At 43.9% G+C, this 18526-nt stretch overlaps 1 protein-coding gene across 1 annotated transcript in view; it reads right to left on the bottom strand.

The window, feature by feature from the left end:
• The window catches only part of LOC123756833 (uncharacterized), a 37503-nt gene extending 19184 nt beyond the window's left edge, over positions 1 to 18319 (bottom strand). Inside the window, exon 1 of the mRNA XM_045740203.2 lies at positions 18063 to 18319. Coding sequence (XP_045596159.2) covers positions 18063 to 18068 — 6 coding nt within the window. The 5' untranslated portion in view covers positions 18069 to 18319. The remainder of the gene's footprint in view (positions 1 to 18062) is intronic.
• Positions 18320 to 18526: the final 207 nt, after the last annotated feature.

The following is an 18526-nucleotide window of genomic DNA, read 5'->3' as shown; positions in this document are numbered from 1 at the left end:
TGTTTTTTTTTGCCTTAGGCCTAAAAAAAAGAGAAAGCCGGTTAAGACCTTTTTTCTTCCTCCTGAAGTGTGAATATGCAGCGTTGAAAGTTGCAATGTTGCAAGAAAGTGAATATTTGTAACAGTCGCTCGTCATCTTGTCTTGTTCTTGGAAGGGGGTAGGGGGGGGGGACTATCAAGAGAAAGCGCCAAGTCATTACCACTCTCTATAGCACTGGGAAGGGGGTCAGGATAAGGATTGGGGGATGGGACGGCGGGAAAGGAATGGTGCCTCAACCTCCTAGTGGACGGTCGGGGGATTGAACGCCGACCTGCATGACGCCAGACCGGCGCTCTACCGTCCAGCCCAAGTCTAGATCATACATGACCTAATCAACACCGCGGGACAGGAAGCCAGGGTGTAATCATATACATTCGGCTTATATATCGAGTTCCCCTCCACCCCCACCCTTCCCCCCCCCTCCTAAGGTCAAATTACTGACCCCTGCCCAGGATGCAACCCCACAACAAGCCGAATTTACTCCTGGGGGGTACCTACTCACTGCTAGGTGAACAGAGGCACTGGGTGAAAGGAAATGTGGCCCAACCGTTTCTGTCCCGCCCAGGGATTCCAACCCTGATATCTTGATGATTGTGCGGCGAGACCGAGCCCGAGTGTGCTACCGAGACGTGTTGTTAAGATCTAAGAGGATGACGCAGGCATGTGTGGTGCCAGGTGTTTGTGATGTGTGATGATGCCAGGTGTGAATAATGCCTCAAACCTGGCTACAGACGCTACATGTGCAGCTCTACAAACCTGGCTACAGAGGCTACATGTGCAGCTCTACAAACCTGGCTTACAGAGGCCACATGTGCAGCACCACAAACCTGGCTACAGAGACCACATGTGCAGCACCACAAACCTGACTACAGAGACCACATGTGCAGCACCACAAACCTGGCTACAGAGGCCACATGTGCAGCACCACAAACCTGGCTACAGAGACCACATGTGCAGCACCACAAACCTGGCTACAGAGACCACATGTGCAGCACCACAAACCTGGCTACAAAGGCCACATGTGCAGCTCCACAAACCTGGCTACAGAGACCACATGTGCAGCACCACAAACCTGACTACAGAGACCACATGTGCAGCACCACAAACCTGGCTACAGAGGCCACATGTGCAGCACATAGTGCTCAAATTCTCGTTTCCAGAATAGATAAACTGGTTCATAATCCTGGTCTTAAATACACTTATAGGGATGTTCATCATCTGTTCACCGAGAACAGTATTATAACAGGAAGAACATCCTGATATTATACATTACAGAAACCTGAGGTTTCCCCTCAACAACAAGAAAACGGTGAATTTACAGTGGTCTCTCCTAACCTACCAGAGGACCCCAAACAGAAAACGGGACGGTACGTCCCTTTTCCCAGCCGCTTCTCATTTATTTAGTACGACGATTTTTGTAGGTCGTAGGTAACGCATACGAGCGAAAAGCGACGTTCTTTGTAAGACAACAGTTTGGAGAGAGGAATAGCAGGGGGGGGGGGGGGGGGATTAAATTGGAGTTTGATTGGCGGAGTATTGCACGTTGTTGAACCACTTAAAGTCATTGCAACTTTTGAACTATTTGAAGCCCTCGGGAATTGATTGTTAGATCGAGAAATCACGTCCTGCAATGATCGTTATTGCAAGACAGAACATTATATAGACCTTTACCCACCCAACACACATATATGGGGCCAGATACGTTACTTTTTCGTTGTTGTAACCTTGCAACGACGTTGGGGTTTCGTGGCATGTTTGCTGGCTGTATAATCCAACCGGTTCCCGAGTCAAGTCCATTCCATCCAGCGGTCGACCCCACAGACGCATTCATAAATTTTAACATGCTGTTCATTCAAAACAGGAATTTTCTCAAATATAAATTACTATTATGATATATTAGCATATTGTGCACATATAGGCATAGGTTAGGTTAGGTTAGGTGGTTGGGTTCTGTTGGCGATTATTTGTATTTGTAGTACGTGGGTGAAGCATTTATAGCGTTGTGGTTCGAACAAAATTCGTCAGTGAAGCACTTGTTCCGGAAGTGTTCGAACGAAATGAGTTGTGAGTCGTGTGTAAACCGCTTTTCATTCATAAACAGCGGGTTTGGCGGGTGCATGGAATCACTTTTGGATCTTTGTTTGGAGGACGGGCTAGTTTATAGCGATGTCGTTCGAATACAAGTCGTCAGTGAAGCACTTGTTCCGGAAGTGTTCGGACGTCATCAGTTGTGAGTCGTGTGTAAACAGTTTTTCATTCATAAACAGCGGGGTTGGCGGGTGCATGGAATGGACTTTGGGTCTTTGTTTGGAGGACGGGCTGCAGTATGCAGCCCGTTCCTGTTTTGAATGTTTTATTTTGAATGAACAGGCATGTAAAAATTTATGAATGCGTCTGTGGGGTCGACCGCTGGATGGAATGTACTTGAGTCGAGGACGGGTTGGAGTTTAGAATGAGACTCATCCCTCCCTTAACCCCACCCCCCTTTCTCTCTTTCTACCCCCCCCCCCTCTTAACCCCCTCAACACCCCCACCCCATCACTGCATCTCCTAGCCACAGGCTGTTAAGGGTCATTAAGGCCAGCGAGACAAAGGAGAGAAATAACTTAACAAATTAGAAATGTCAATAGACACGAATGATGAGAGATGAGAAAAGTGGTGAGAGACACGCACCAACGACCACAGTGCCCAGGCACGGTGGGTAACGAAGGAACACATTAACAACGAAGAATGGATAACGAACGGATTAACAACGGTGCCTGGATAACGAAAGAATAAATGAGCACAAATGGATATTAAACAAAGCCATTTCCAAGACGACTGAATAACAAACGGAGATATTAACGAGAAGACCAACTAACGAACACCAGGAGACCGGATCCCGTTATAACGAACACCTGGAGACCGGATCCCGTTATAACGAACACCTGGAGACCGGATCCTGGTATAACGAACACCAAGAGATCGGATCCCGTTATAACGAACACCAGGAGACCGGATCCCGTTATAACGAATACCAGGAGACCGGATCCCGTTATAACGAACACCAGGAGACCGGATCCCGTTATAACGAACACCAGGAGACCGAATCCCGTTATAACGAACACCAGGAGACCGGATCCCGTTATAACGATCACCAGGAGACCGGATCCCGTTATAACGAACAGCTGTTGAGTTCGTTGGCAGAAGAAGGAAAGGAACCTCGTTATTCACAACACCGACAGAGAAGCCAATTTAAGCACCGTTATTTGAACGCATTATCGGATGCGGATGCGTGTATATTCGTACGCAAATGGTTAGGGTTAAAATACGACATATTAGAATGGTAGTCGCGAGTTCGAGTCAATTTAAGAGCTCCAGTTCATTTTCTCAATAATAATTATTTGTGCCCATTACAGAGAGTCTGAATACAGTGATTACATAATACATATTTCTGTTGGTTTTGAAAAGACCTAAATTACACGAGGGGTTTGAAATGGCCTTGAGAGAGAGAGAGAGAGAGAGAGAGAGAGAGAGAGAGAGAGAGAGAGAGAGAGAGAGAGAGAGAGAGAGAGAGGGAGAAAGAGAGAGAGAGAAAGAGAGAGGGGAGATTGAGAGAGAGAGGGAGAGAGAGAGAGAGAGAGAGAGAGAGAGAGAGAGAGAGAGAGAGAGAGAGAGAGAGAGAGAGAGAGAGAGAGAGAGAGAGGAGGGGGTTGAAGAAAGGAGAGAGAGGAAGGGGGGGGGGGGGGGAGAGTGTGAGTGTGGACTCTATCCACCGGCTGGGCGTCGAACCGGTGAAAGTAACCTCACGTCACCGTGGCGAGTTAGCACTCAAACGTCAACAAACATCAGAGTGAATGTGGTACTGTATTTAACTTGAGCTCTTCACGTGACGCAGCGCCACGGCTTTTACACCATATATATATATATATATATATATAGATATATATATATATATATATATATATATATATATATATATATATATATATATATATATATATATATATTATTAAATATGACCGAAAAAGTAAGATTAATAATTCTAACACGAATTTTCTCAATCTTTCGTACATTTCTTTTCACTGTTGGAGGTAAATCAAAAATCAATTCTCCAAAATTCATTTTTATTTCTAGTCTGACGCGACACGAGCGCGTTTCGTAAAACTTATTGCATTTTCAAAGACTTTAGTTCACAAATACACAACTGAATAGAACTTACGCTTCTCCGATTTTATATCTACATTTGAGTGAGGTGGAAGGGGTGATGTGGCATTAACACAAGACAGAACAAGAGGTGGCATTAATAGGGTATTAATTTCATCAACACGAGACAGAACAAGAGGTGGTATTAATAGGGTATTAATTTCATCAACACAAGACAGAACACGAAACAATGGGTATTGAATAGAAGTGTTTGTAGAAAGCCTATTGGTCCATATTTCTTGATGCTTCTATATTGGAGCGGAGTCTAGAGGTGGGTAGAATATAGTTGTGCAATAATTGGCTGTTGATTGCTGGTGTTGACTTCTTGATGTGTAGTGCCTCGCAAACGTCAAGCCGCCTGCTATCGCTGTATCTATCGATGATTTCTGTGTTGTTTACTAGGATTTCTCTGGCTATGGTTTTGTTGTGGGAAGAGATTATATGTTCCTTAATGGAGCCCTGTTGCTTATGCATCGTTAAACGCCTAGAAAGAGATGTTGTTGTCTTGCCTATATACTGGGTTTTTTGGAGCTTACAGTCCCCAAGAGGGCATTTAAAGGCATAGACGACGTTAGTCTCTTTTAAAGCGTTCTGTTTTGTGTCGAGAGTTTCTCATGAGTAGGCTGGCCGTTTTTCTGGTTTTATAGTAAATCGTCAGTTGTATCCTCTGATTTTTGTCTGTAGGGATAACGTTTCTATTAACAATATATTTCAGGACCCTTTCCTCCGTTTTATGAGCTGTGGAAAAGAAGTTCCTGCAAAATAGTCTAATAGGGGGTATTGGTGTTGTGTTAGTTGTCTCTTCAGAGGTTGCATGGCTTTTCACTTTCCTTCTTATGATGTCTTCGACGAAACCATTGGAGAAGCCGTTATTGACTAGGACCTGCCTTACCCTGCAGAGTTCTTCGTCGACTTGCTTCCATTCTGAGCTGTGGCTGAGAGCACGGTCGACATATGCGTTAACAACACTCCTCTTGTACCTGTCTGGGCAGTCGCTGTTGGCATTTAGGCACATTCCTATGTTCGTTTCCTTAGTGTAGAAAGGAAATTTCCTTAGTGTATCTACACTAAGGAAACGAACATAGGAATGTGCCTAAATGCCAACAGTGACTGCCCAGACAGGTACAAGAGGAGTGTTGTTAACGCATATGTCGACCATGCTCTCAGCCACAGCTCAGAATGGAAGCAAGTCGACGAAGAACTCTGCAGGGTAAGGCAGGTCCTAGTCAATAACAGCTTCTCCAATGGTTTCGTCGAAGACATCATAAGAAGGAAAGTGAAAAGCCATGCAACCTCTGAAGAGACAACTAACACAACACCTATACCCCCTATTAGACTATTTTACAGGAACTTCTTTTCCACAGCTCATAAAACGGAGGAAAGGGTCCTGAAAGATATTGTTAATAGAAACGTTATCCCTACAGACAAAAATCAGAGGATACAACTGACGATTTACTATAAAACCAGAAAAACGGCCAGCCTACTCATGAGAAACTCTCCAGACACAAAACAGAACGCTTTAAAAGAGACTAACGTCGTCTATGCCTTTAAATGCCCTCTTGGGGACTGTAAGCTCCAAAATAACCAGTATATAGGCAAGACAACAACATCTCTTTCTAGGCGTTTAACGATGCATAAGCAACAGGGCTCCATTAAGGAACATATAACCTCTTCCCACAACAAAACCATAGCCAGAGAAATCCTAGTAAACAACACAGAAATCATCGATAGATACAGCGATAGCAGGCGGCTTGACGTTTGCGAGGCACTACACATCAAGAAGTCAACACCAGCAATCAACAGCCAATTATTGCACAACTATATTCTACCCACCTCTAGACTCCGCTCCAATATAGAAGCATCAAGAAATATGGACCAATAGGCTTTCTACAAACACTTCTATTCAATACCCATTGTTTCGTGTTCTGTCTTGTGTTGATGAAATTAATACGCTATTAATACCACCTCTTGTTCTGTCTTGTGTTGATGAAATTAATACCCTATTAATGCCACCTCTTGTTCTGTCTTGTGTTAATGCCACATCACCCCTTCCACCTCACTCAAATGTAGATATAAAATCGGAGATGCGTAAGTTCTATTCAGTTGTGTATTTGTGAACTAAAGTCTTTGAAAATGTAATAAGTTTTACGAAACGCGCTCGTGTCGCGTCAGGCTAGAAATAAAAATGAATTTTGGAGAATTGATTTTTGATTTACCTCTAACAGTGAAAAGAAATGTACGAAAGATTGAGAAAATTCGTGTTAGAATTATTAATCTTACTTTTTCGGTCATATTTAATAATATATGTCTACAGGAAAGACTGCTACCAAAATATACTAATATATATATATATATATATATATATATATATATATGGGTATTACCACCTCCGTTCATAGGTGTTTTTGCCATTCCATTGGAGACTTTCGGCGCCGTGAAGGGAGAGGGGGGGGACCTGCTGCATGGGTAACAGCTTTTCCCCAGTATCAACCTACACTGGCTTGGCACCCTGGAGAGGCCACTCCAGACCGACAACCAGAGCGCAACTCCATAGTCTCCGATTGATGATTGATGAAGATTAAGCCACCCAAAAGGTGGCACGGGCATGAATAGCCCGTAAGCGGTGGCCCTTTTGAGCCATTACCAGTATCAAGAGCTGATACTGGAGATCTGTGGAGGTGCGACTGCACCCTACGGAGAGGTCGTGATCTGTGTCTTTGAGTACCTTGTTATAGATTCAGCTACTCGGAACAAATTCCAAGTAGCACGGGCTATGGTGAGCCCGTAGTGGACTTAATGGCACAGGAGCGAGGCAAGTAACACGGGCTATGGTGAGCCCGTAGCGGACTTACTGGCACAGGAGCGGGGCTGTAACTGTTCTGTGTACTTTGAGGGTTTGGCAGCCCTTAATAACCCACCAGCGGCTTGATTGGCCTTGCTTACCGGTTGGGTAATAAGCGGTTGTGGCGGCCTTAATAACCCTCTAGATTGTCTAGTGGCTGAAGGGAAGGGAATTATCAGGACTTCTTATTATTACGACTATATAGCACTGGGAAGGGGTCAGGATAAGGATTTAGGATGGGACGGGGAGGGGGAAGGAATGGTGGCCAACCACTTGGTGGACTTGGGGATTGAACGCCGACCTGCATAAAGCGAGACCGTCGCTCTACCGTCCTGCCGAAGTGGTTGGGTCCCAAGGTAATCATGTGTTTATAGGTGGGTGAAAGCGTGAGGATAAAGGTGGTGCAACTGAATCCTATTGACGATAATAACCAATTCCGAATGAGAAAGAGAGAGAGAGAGAGAGAGAGAGAGAGAGAGAGAGAGAGAGAGAGAGAGAGAGAGAGAGAGAGAGAGAGAGAGACAGAGAGAGACAGAGAGAGACAGAGAGAGACAGAGAGAGAGAGAGAGAGAGAGAGAGAGAGAGAGAGAGAGAGAGAGAGAGAGAGAGAGACAGAGACAGAGAGAGAGAGAGAGACAGAGAGAGAGAGAGAGACAGAGACAGAGACAGAGAGAGAGAGAGAGAGAGAGAGAGAGAGAGAGAGAGAGAGAGAGAGAGAGAGAGAGAGAGAGAGAGAGAGAGAGAGAGACAGAGAGAGACAGAGACAGAGAGAGAGACAGAGAGAGAGAGAGAGAGAGAGAGAGAGAGAGAGAGAGAGAGAGAGAGAGAGAGAGAGAGAGAGAGAGAGAGAGAGAGACAGAGAGAGAGAGAGAGACAGAGACAGAGACAGAGAGAGAGAGAGAGAGAGAGAGAGAGAGACAGAGAGAGAGAGAGAGAGAGAGAGAGAGAGAGAGAGAGAGAGAGAGACAGAGAGAGAGAGAGAGAGAGAGAGAGAGAGAGAGAGAGAGAGAGAGAGAGAGAGAGAGAGAGAGAGACAGAGAGAGAGAGAGAGACAGAGACAGAGACAGAGAGAGAGAGAGAGAGAGAGAGAGAGAGAGAGAGAGAGAGAGAGAGAGAGAGACAGAGAGAGAGAGAGAGACAGAGACAGAGACAGAGAGAGAGAGAGAGAGAGAGAGAGAGAGAGACAGAGAGAGAGAGAGAGAGAGAGAGAGAGAGAGAGAGAGAGAGAGAGAGAGACAGAGAGAGAGAGAGAGAGAGAGAGAGAGAGAGAGAGAGAGAGAGAGAGAGAGAGAGACAGAGAGAGAGAGAGAGACAGAGACAGAGACAGAGAGAGAGAGAGAGAGAGAGAGAGAGAGAGAGAGAGAGAGAGAGAGAGAGAGAGAGAGAGAGAGAGAGAGAGGGACACGAATAACCCAGCCTCTCCTCTTGTTTACAAACTACCTATTATGACCATCATCAATAGTCACGAATTCGTACGTAGTCATCACCCTTTAGACAGTAGTATAGCGACTAGTAAGGAATTCTTTTAAAATAAGCTAAATCACAAACTTAAATATTCCCTAGGCCTAGTATAGCACACATATGTACTATATTAGGCCTCAGCTATCGTGTATTAGGTGAAGGAAGGTTAGGTTAGGTTAGGTTAGGTTAGGTTAGGTTAGGTTAGGTTAAGTTAGGTTAAGGAAGGTTAGGTTAGGTTAGGTTAGGTTAGGTGAAGGAAGGTTAGGTTAGGTGAAGGAAGGTTAGGTTAGGTGAAGGAAGGTTAGGTTATGTTAGGTGAAGGAAGGTTAGGTTAGGTTAGGTTAGGTTAGGTTAGGTTAGGTTAGGTTAGGTTAGGTGAAGGAAGGTTAGGTTAGGTTAGGTTAGGTTAGGTGAAGGAAGGTTAGGTTAGGTTAGGTTAGGTTAGGTGAAGGAAGGTTAGGTTAGGTTAGGTTAGGTTAGGTGAAGGAAGGTTAGGTTAGGTTAGGTTAGGTTAGGTTAGTTTGTCTCAGGAACACAAGTAACAGAGTTTTCCGCTTTGTCCAACCCAGTAGTTCAGATTTCTACTTTCTAATTTCGTTGTACGGGACCTGAGAGCTGAGTGGAGAGCGCTTTCGATTCGTAGTCCTGAGGTTCCGGGTTTGATCCCCGGTGGAGGCGGAAGCAAATGGGCAAAGTTTCTTTCACCCTGATGCCTCTGTTCGCCTAGCAGTAAATTAGGTACCTGGGAGTTAGACAGCTGCTTCCTGGAAGATGTGTAACCAAAAGGAGGACTGGTCGAGGACCGGGCCGCGGGGACGCTAAGCCCCGAAATCATCTCAAGATAACCATCTCTCAAGAAGATGGACGATATACATAGCATTTTAACTATATTTTAACACAAAAATAGAACACGAAACAGTGGATATAAATTGGATAGGTTTTAGAGTCAGGAAAGACCTGGGTAAATACTGGTTTGTAAACAGGGTTGTTCATCTATGAGACTAATTACCGGGCCAGGTATACCAGACGTTAGGATCGTTGGATTGTTTCAAGCGTAGTTGAAACATATAGTTCCTTAAGTAGTTCCTTAAGTGTTGGATTGCTTAAAACAATCCAACTACGCTTGGATTGTTTCAAGCGTAGTTGAAACATATAGTTCCTTAAGTTCCTTAAGTAGTTCCTGAAGTGCCTTTAAGAAAGGCACTTAAGGAGCTTCCTGTCCCGGATTCCTTCGTGGTCAGTCACAGTATTCATCACCTGTTCATTTCTTCGTGATTTAAACACACATAAATCATTCACTTTGGCCATCGAAGCCTCGAACCCCCGCCCATATAAACGGGAACCAGCAGCTTTACCTACCCTGGGCCACCAACGCAGACGAGGGATTTCAGAGGCACCGATCATTGCTAATTTCAGTGCTATAGAATGGGAGTTATATAATAGTTATATAATCAGTTATGTTATAGAATGTTTGTTATATAATAGCAGTTCAATTTGATATGATGGTAGTTCAGCGGCACTATATATATAGAGGCACTGTAGTGAATGGTTCTCTATTATTCTATACGATAAGGAAGGGTTCTCTATAGAGGCAGATAGTGAATGATGCTCTGAAGAGCTGTGATGGTGAATGATACACTATAGAGGCACGATAGTGAATTGCTCTCTATAGAGGCACCAGTGATTTCTCAATAAAAAGCAGATGGTGAATGATGCTGGTCTAAAGAGCTCTAATGGTGAATGACACTGCTCTAAAGAGCTGTGATGGTGAATGACACTGCTCTAAAGAGCCGTGATGATGAATGACACTGCTCTAAAGAGCCGTGATGGTGAATGACACTGCTCTAAAGAGCCGTGATGGTGAATGACACTGCTCTAAAGAACCGTGATGGTGAATGCCTCTCCACTGAGACGAAACTTTGCATAACCAGTGATGCTTGTTCCAGATGTTCCCCGTCTCCGCTACACACCATAATGACTAAGCTCACTTTCACCCAACTCTGAGAGCCTGTTCTTGTTCCTTGTTTTTTTGGTTTGCAACAATGACAGTCTTTGCGAGTACTGTGGAGAGAACTTTCATTAGTCAAACTGGATATTATTAGAAGTTTTGCGTCGGATTTGTTCTGGTTTGTTAAGTGGGGTAAAGTTAATTTGTTTTCAAGAGTTTTTCTAGACTCTTAAGAGTCCAGGGGGCCAGATTCACGCAGCTGTTAGGCAAGTACTTACGAAGTTGGGGGGGCCAGATTCACACAGCTGTTACGCAAGTACTTACGAACCTGGGGGGTCAGATTCACGCAGCTGTTTGGCAAGTACTTACGAACCTGGGGCCAGATTCACGCAGCTGTTAGGCAAGTACTTATGAACTTGGGGGGGCCAGATTCACGCAGCTGTTAGGCAAGTACTTACGAACCTGGGGGGTCAGATTCACGCAGTTGTTACGCAAGCACTTACGAACCTGGGGGGCCATATTCACGCAGCTGTTACGTAAGTACTTACTAACCTGGGGGGCCAGATTCACGCAGCTGTTACGCAAGTACTTACGAACCTGGGGGGGCCAGATTCACGCAGCTGTTACGCAAGTACTTACGAACCTGGGGGGCCAGATTCACGCAGCTGTTAGGCAAGTACTTACGAACCTGGGGGGCCAGATTCACGCAGCTGTTACGCAAGTACTTACGAAGTTGGGGGGCCAGATTCACGAAGCTGTTAGGCAAGTACTTACGAACCTGGGGCCAGATTCACGCAGCAGTTACGCAAGTACTTACGAACCTGGGGCTAGATTCACGCAGCAGTTACGCAAGTACTTACGAACCTGGGGCCAGATTCACGCAGCAGTTACGCAAGTACTTACGAACCTGGGGCCAGATTCACGCAGCTGTTAGGCAAGTACTTACGAACTTGGGGCCAGATTCACGAAGCTGTTACACAAGTACTTACGAGCTTGGGGCCAGATTCACGAAGCTGTTACACAAGTACTTACGAACTTTGGGCCAGATTCACGAAGCAGTTACGCAAGTACTTACGAACGTGTATATCTTTCCTCAATCTTTGACGGCTTTGGTTACATTTATTAAACAGTTTACAAGCATGCAAACTTGCCAATCAACTGTTGTTATTGTTATAAACAGCCTCCTGGTGCTTCGGAGCTCATTAACTGTTTAATAATTGTAAACAAAGCCGCCAAAGATTGAGAACAGATGCACAGGTTCGTAAGTGCTTGCGTAACTGCTTCGTGAATCTGGTCCCAGACTCTTTAAGAGTCTAGAGGGAAGGTTTCGTTTAGAGCTTCAAGCGCCTCTATACCATTCTTTTATCACTTTCCGCTAACCTTCCGACAGACAACCTTCCCCCCAACCACTCTTTCCCTACGAGTCCTCTAGTGTGATGTTATTATTTTAGATTTAGCTACTCAGAACGAAATGTCCATGTAGCACGGGCTATGGTGATCCCGTACCTGAGTCCTCTAGTGTGTTGGGCGTATATATATATATATATATATATATATATATATATATATATATATATATATATATATATATATATATATATATATATATATATATATATATATATATATATATATGTCGTACCTAGTAGCCAGAACGCACTTCTCAGCCTACTATGCAAGGCCCGATTTGCCTAATAAGCCAAGTTTTAATGAATTAATTGTTTTTCGACTACCTAACCTAACCTAACTTTTTCGGCTACCTAACCTAACCTAACCTATAGAGATAGGTTAGGTTAGGTTAGGTAGGGTTGGTTAGGTTCGGTCATATATTTACGTTAATTTTAACTCCAATAAAAAAAATTGACCTCATACATAATGAAATGGGTAGCTTTATCATTTCATCAGAAAAAAAATCGAGAAAATATATTAATTCAGGAAAACTTTGCTTATTAGGCAAATCGGGCCTTGCATAGTAGGCTGAGAAGTGCGTTCTGGCTACTAGGTACGACACACTCACACACACACACACACACACATATATATATATATATATATATATATATATATATATATATATATATATATATATATATATATATAGTCATACTAATATGACATATAGTCATATTAGTAAGTCATATTGTTAATATGATTCACTCTCTGTATATATATATATATATATATATATATATATATATATATATATATATATATATATATATATATATATATATATATATATATACAGAGAGTGAATCATATTAACAATATGACTTACTCCTAAGCTCAATAACCATGTTAAACCTCTCCCTGCAAGATGACCAATGGGACCAAGCAACGCTCCCAGTTAGACTCGGGGGTATAGGTATTCGCAAGGCGACACAGTTAGCATTGCCGGCATTCTTATCCTCGACCAGTGCTACATGTGAATTAGTTAAGGAAATGCTACCGGAATACCTAAGAGACTCCATTGGAATTCATGATCCCAAATTCGCGGTCAGTGGGACACTCTTGTCAACTCTCACACTCAACCGACTTTTCCAAACGACGGTAAACAGTCCAAATGGGATAGCCCCATAGTGGAGAACATCGCCACATTATTGCTGGAGGCAGCTTTCAGGAAGGACAGAGCGCGTCTCCCAGCTGTGCAAGCGCCCCATGCCGGGGACTTCCTGTTGGCAGTCCCTAATTCCGCCTTGGGCACCCGCCTGGACCATCGGGCCCTAAGTATTGGTGTTGCCCTGCGCCTTGCCGCCCCTATCTCCACCGAGCACCGGTGTGTTTGCGACCATGCACGGGCAGACTAATACGGCAGCCATGGTCTCATCTGTCGTAAGACACAGGGAAAGATTGCCAGACATGAAGCAGTCAATGACATCATCAAGAGAAGTTTAGCTACATCTGGGTGTCCAGCACAAAGGGAACCTCAGTTGTGCAGACCTGACAACAGCAAAAAACGCCCAGATGGAGTCACCCTGCAGCCATGGAGGGAAGGTAAACAGGTCGTGTGGGACTACACCTGTGTATCTACATTGGCTGATACCTGTCTACCTTACAGCACAGCTGAGGGAGGCGGGGCGGCCACCTTCAGGGAGACCCATAAAACTAACAAGTACAGGGACCTAGAACGTTGTTACAGGTTCGTGCCGATAGGCTCTGAGACTCTGGGCGCCTGGGATAAATGTGCACTTAAGTTCCTAAAGGAGCTGGGCGAGGAACTCATTGGGAAAACTAAAGACCCAAGAGCGGCCAATTTCATGTTCCAGCGCCTGAGTGTCGCTGTTCAGAGGGGAAATGCGTGCTGTATCCTGGGTACGCACCCGACCCCCGAGGAGCTGGACGAGGTCTTCGAAGACTGAGTGTTATATTGTTATATAAGTGTGTGTTCTCTGTAAACTGTTGCATTGCAATAAAATCAAATAAAAAATATTAAAAAAAAATATTTTATTTTGTGGTAGGGTAGGAAAAAATTTAAAGTATTCAGTGAGAATCCACAAGGTCTTCTCTGAACACTATTTATTTTCTTCTTCGAAGATGTGGGTCCCTTTAATTAAATCAGTGGTGGTACCCCTATATATATATATATATATATATATATATATATATATATATATATATATATGTGTGTGTGTGTGTGTGTGTGTGTGTGTGTGTGTGTGTGTGTGTGTGTGTGTAAATATGTATATATATATGGCCCCTTGGCGTTACGCCAGGTGTGTGTGCGCGTATATGTAACATTCTCTTGATCACACATCTGCGTATGTGTAGAACCAGTCCTACCACCAAATCATATTTTCTCGATTGTGCAACGTTGATTATGTATATGGATTAAACGTATGCACGGAGGATCTTGATTACATATAAATAGGAGCTGCCTCGTATGGGCCAATAGGAGCTGCCTCGTATGGACCAATAGGAGCTGCCTCGTATGGACCAATAGGAGCTGCCTCGTATGGACCAATAGGAGCTGCCTCATATGGGCCAATAGGAGCTGCCTCGTATGGACCAATAGGAGCTGCCTCGTATGGACCAATAGGAGCTGCCTCGTATGGGCCAATAGGAGCTGCCTCGTATGCACCAATAGGAGCTGCCTCGTACGGACCAATAGGAGCTGCCTCGTATGCACCAATAGGAGCTGCCTCGTATGGACCAATAAGAGCTGCCTCGTATGGACCAATAGGAGCTGCCTCGTATGGACCAATAGGAGCTGCCTCGTATGGACCAATAGGAGCTGCCTCGTATGGACCAATAGGAGCTGTCTCGTATGAACCAATAGGAGCTGCCTCGTATGCACCAATAGGAGCTGCCTCGTATGGACCAATAGGAGCTGCCTCGTATGGACCAATAGGAGCTGCCTCGTATGCACCAATAGGAGCTGCCTCGTATGAACCAATAGGAGCTGCCTCGTATGGACCAATAATAGCTGCTTCGTATGGACCAATAGGCATTCCGCATTTTCCCTAATTCTTATGATACTAATCAATATGAAAACTTTCCATTTTTATCGCGTTAATAACCGTGTGAAATCATTATACCTTTTTCTTGATTGAAAACAAATTGCCTAATTTAGTTAAATGTCTCCAGCCTTGTAATTGCTTATTGTTCTGGCTATTCCACATGACTTCAAATGAAAGAATTCAAATGATCATGTTGGCTTCTGTAGTATCTCCCCCCCCCCCCCCTCCTGAAAAATTTGAAGAATTTTTGAAAATTAATATTAACTCTGATTTTGTTTAAACTCTACAAAATCAGTTTGTTTTTTGTCTGGTTCATTTGTGCTGGAAAGTTGATTCTAAATAGTTAATTAAGTGAACATAAAAATGTTTTTGTTATGTATGGTTTTTTTTTTTTTGTAAAGTAGAACATTCTACATTGTGTGGAATGCAATTTTAATAATATTTTTGAATTCGATGGTTATTGGCAAATGCTTATGGGACTGGTAACTACAATTATATAACGTTGAACTACCCTAATATAACACTGAACTGCCAGATTAATTAACTGGTAGTTCATTACTATTAACCCTAAGTGGTAGAATTGCTAATTAGGCAATTGGTAGAATTAACTGATTAATTATATCATATTATAACACTGAATTAACATCGTATAACATTGAACAACCTCCATATAACTGAATTACCTTCATATAACTGAACTACCTCCATATAACACAGAACTACCTTCATATAACACAGAACTACCTCCATATAACACAGAACTCCCTCCATATAACACAGAACTACCTCCATATAACACAGAACTACCTTCATATAACACAGAACTACCTCCATATAACACAGAACTCCCTTCATATAACACAGAACTCCCTCCATATAACACAGAACTACCTCCATATAACACAGAACTCCCTCCATATAACACAGAACTACCTCCATATAACACAGAACTCCCTCCATATAACACAGAACTACCTTCATATAACACAGAACTCCCTCCATATAACACAGAACTACCTCCATATAACACAGAACTCCCTCCATATAACACAGAACTACCTCCATATAACACAGAACTACCTCCATATAACACAGAACTCCCTTCATATAACACAGAACTCCCTCCATATAACACAGAACTACCTTCATATAACACAGAACTCCCTCCATATAACACAGAACTCCCTCCATATAACACAGAACTACCTTCATATAACACAGAACTCCCTCCATATAACACAGAACTCCCTCCATATAACACAGAACTACCTTCATATAACACTATAACTATAGTGCCAGTTCTGAACGTAGACAGGAGTATATAGGACTCATTTTCTCCTCCGTTTCTCACGTTCTCTAACCACTCATTTTCTCTCACATGTCATTTTCTCTCCTTCTCTTTCCCAACTTCTAGCTCCAATTACTTCCTTCACTCGCCCTTTCTCTCTCTCTCTTCCCTTTCACTTCATATTCACGTTAATCCGGATACAAAAACTAGCTGTCCGTAGTGGTTCTTAACCGGCTTTCACAAGTGTGGGGTGGGAACGTTCGGGGAGGGAAGGCAACGTTTGGGTAAGAAAGGGAACGTTTGCCTTCGTTTGTTTACGTCTGGACCACGTGTGTGTGTGTTTATGTCTGAACCACGTGTGTGTGTTTACGTCTGGACCACGTGTGTGTGTTTACACCTAGCGCACGTGTTCGTATGTTTACACCTGGCCCACGTGTGTGTATGTTTACACCTGGACCACGTGTGTGTATGTTTACACCTGGACCACGTGTGTGTGTGTGTTTACGCCTGGACCACGTGTGTGTATGTTTACACCTGGACCACGTGTGTGTGTGTTTACACCTGGACCACGTGTTCGTATGTTTACACCTGGACCACGTGTGTGTGTTTACACCTGGCCCACGTGTTCGTATGTTTACACCTGGCCCACGTGTTCGTATGTTTACACCTGGCCCACGTGTTCGTATGTTTACACCTGGCCCACGTGTTCGTATGTTTACACCTGGACCACGTGTTCGTATGTTTACACCTGGCCCACGTGTTCGTATGTTTACACCTGGCCCACGTGTTCGTATGTTTACACCTGGCCCACGTGTTCGTATGTTTACACCTGGACCTCGTGTTCGTATGTTTACACCTGGACCACGTGTTCGTATGTTTACACCTGGACCACGTGTTCGTATGTTTACACCTGGACCTCGTGTTCGTATGTTTACACCTGGACCACGTGTTCGTATGTTTACACCTGGACCACGTGTTCGTATGGGCACTGACTGATTACAAAAGTCATACAAAGGGATCGAACTCACACTTGTGGCCTCCCCAAGCACACGCACTACCCACTGAACCACGATGAGTAAAATGAACATGTACATTGATTGAATATATATACATTGATTGTACATGTGAGTTGATTGTACATATCTGCTGGTAATAAATGTGATCATCAACGATAAATTGTCCATGCGTGTGTATTAACCAAAAAAAAAAAGAGTACTTAAGTGTATTGACCACGTGTATATATATATATTAACCACAGAAGTATATTGGCAACGAAGGTATATTGATTACCGTGATCTATATTATCGATTATGTGTGTAGGTTTACTACTGAGGTATATTGACCACGGGGGTATATTGACCAAGGGGTAATACTGACCACTTGGGTATATTGACCACTGAGGTATATTGACCACGGGGGTATATTGACCAAGGGGTAATACTGACCACTTGGGTATATTGACCACTGAGGTATATTGACCACGTGTTTATATTAAGTACGGAAGTATATTGACCATGGGGGGTATATTGACCATATATGTACATTGCCCACGGAGGTATATTGAGCACGGGTATATTGATCATGGGGAGAGGGTATATTGACCATGGGCAGTGTTATGTTTGTAGGTTATTGTGATGGTTGTAGCTAGGGCACTGTAATGTTGTTTGGGCATTGTGGTGTTATTAAGGCACTGTGAGGTTATTAAGGCACTGTGAGGTTATTAAGGCACTGTGGTGTTATTAAGGCACCGTGAGGTTACTTAGGTACTGTGACGTATCTTGAGCACTGTGGTGTTATTAGGGTACTGTGAGGTGTGAGCAGTGAGACAGCTCTGGGCTTACCTTCATCTTGGGGAGTGTGACGCCAAGAGGGAAGCAGCACGATGGGGGCGTCCGTCCTCACTCTGAACTCCTTGTTTCGTATTCCTTCGTGAGGTACCTCCTTGAGGGACCGCCTTGAGGGAACGTCGTAAGCTGCAGTCGTATGGTACCACCTTGAGGCACCGTCGTAAGGTGCGGTCACTGTGTACTTCCGGTTGGCACTCGTAAATGTTCTCTCCAACTGTTCTTGGAGGAGTTCTATACGGAGGAGACGTTGTCCGGCCGACCGCCAGAGAGTCACTGGAGCGGTCGGGGACCTGGCGCGGGTCTTCAACGCCGATGGTGGCAATGAAAAGCCTATACTCCTTTCTTTTTTCCCGTTTTTTGTTTCTCCTTTGGCTCTATCTCGGCCTTAAACCATTTTGTGTTCCAGATTACAAGAGCATGATTCTCGCTTTTGTTATCTACTTCGAATTATTTTCAGC

This window comes from Procambarus clarkii, chromosome 26, assembly GCF_040958095.1.
Source record: "Procambarus clarkii isolate CNS0578487 chromosome 26, FALCON_Pclarkii_2.0, whole genome shotgun sequence".
Lineage (NCBI taxonomy): Eukaryota > Metazoa > Arthropoda > Malacostraca > Decapoda > Cambaridae > Procambarus > Procambarus clarkii.
Note: the sequence above shows the minus strand (reverse complement) of the source record. Positions and strands in the feature narration are given on the sequence as shown.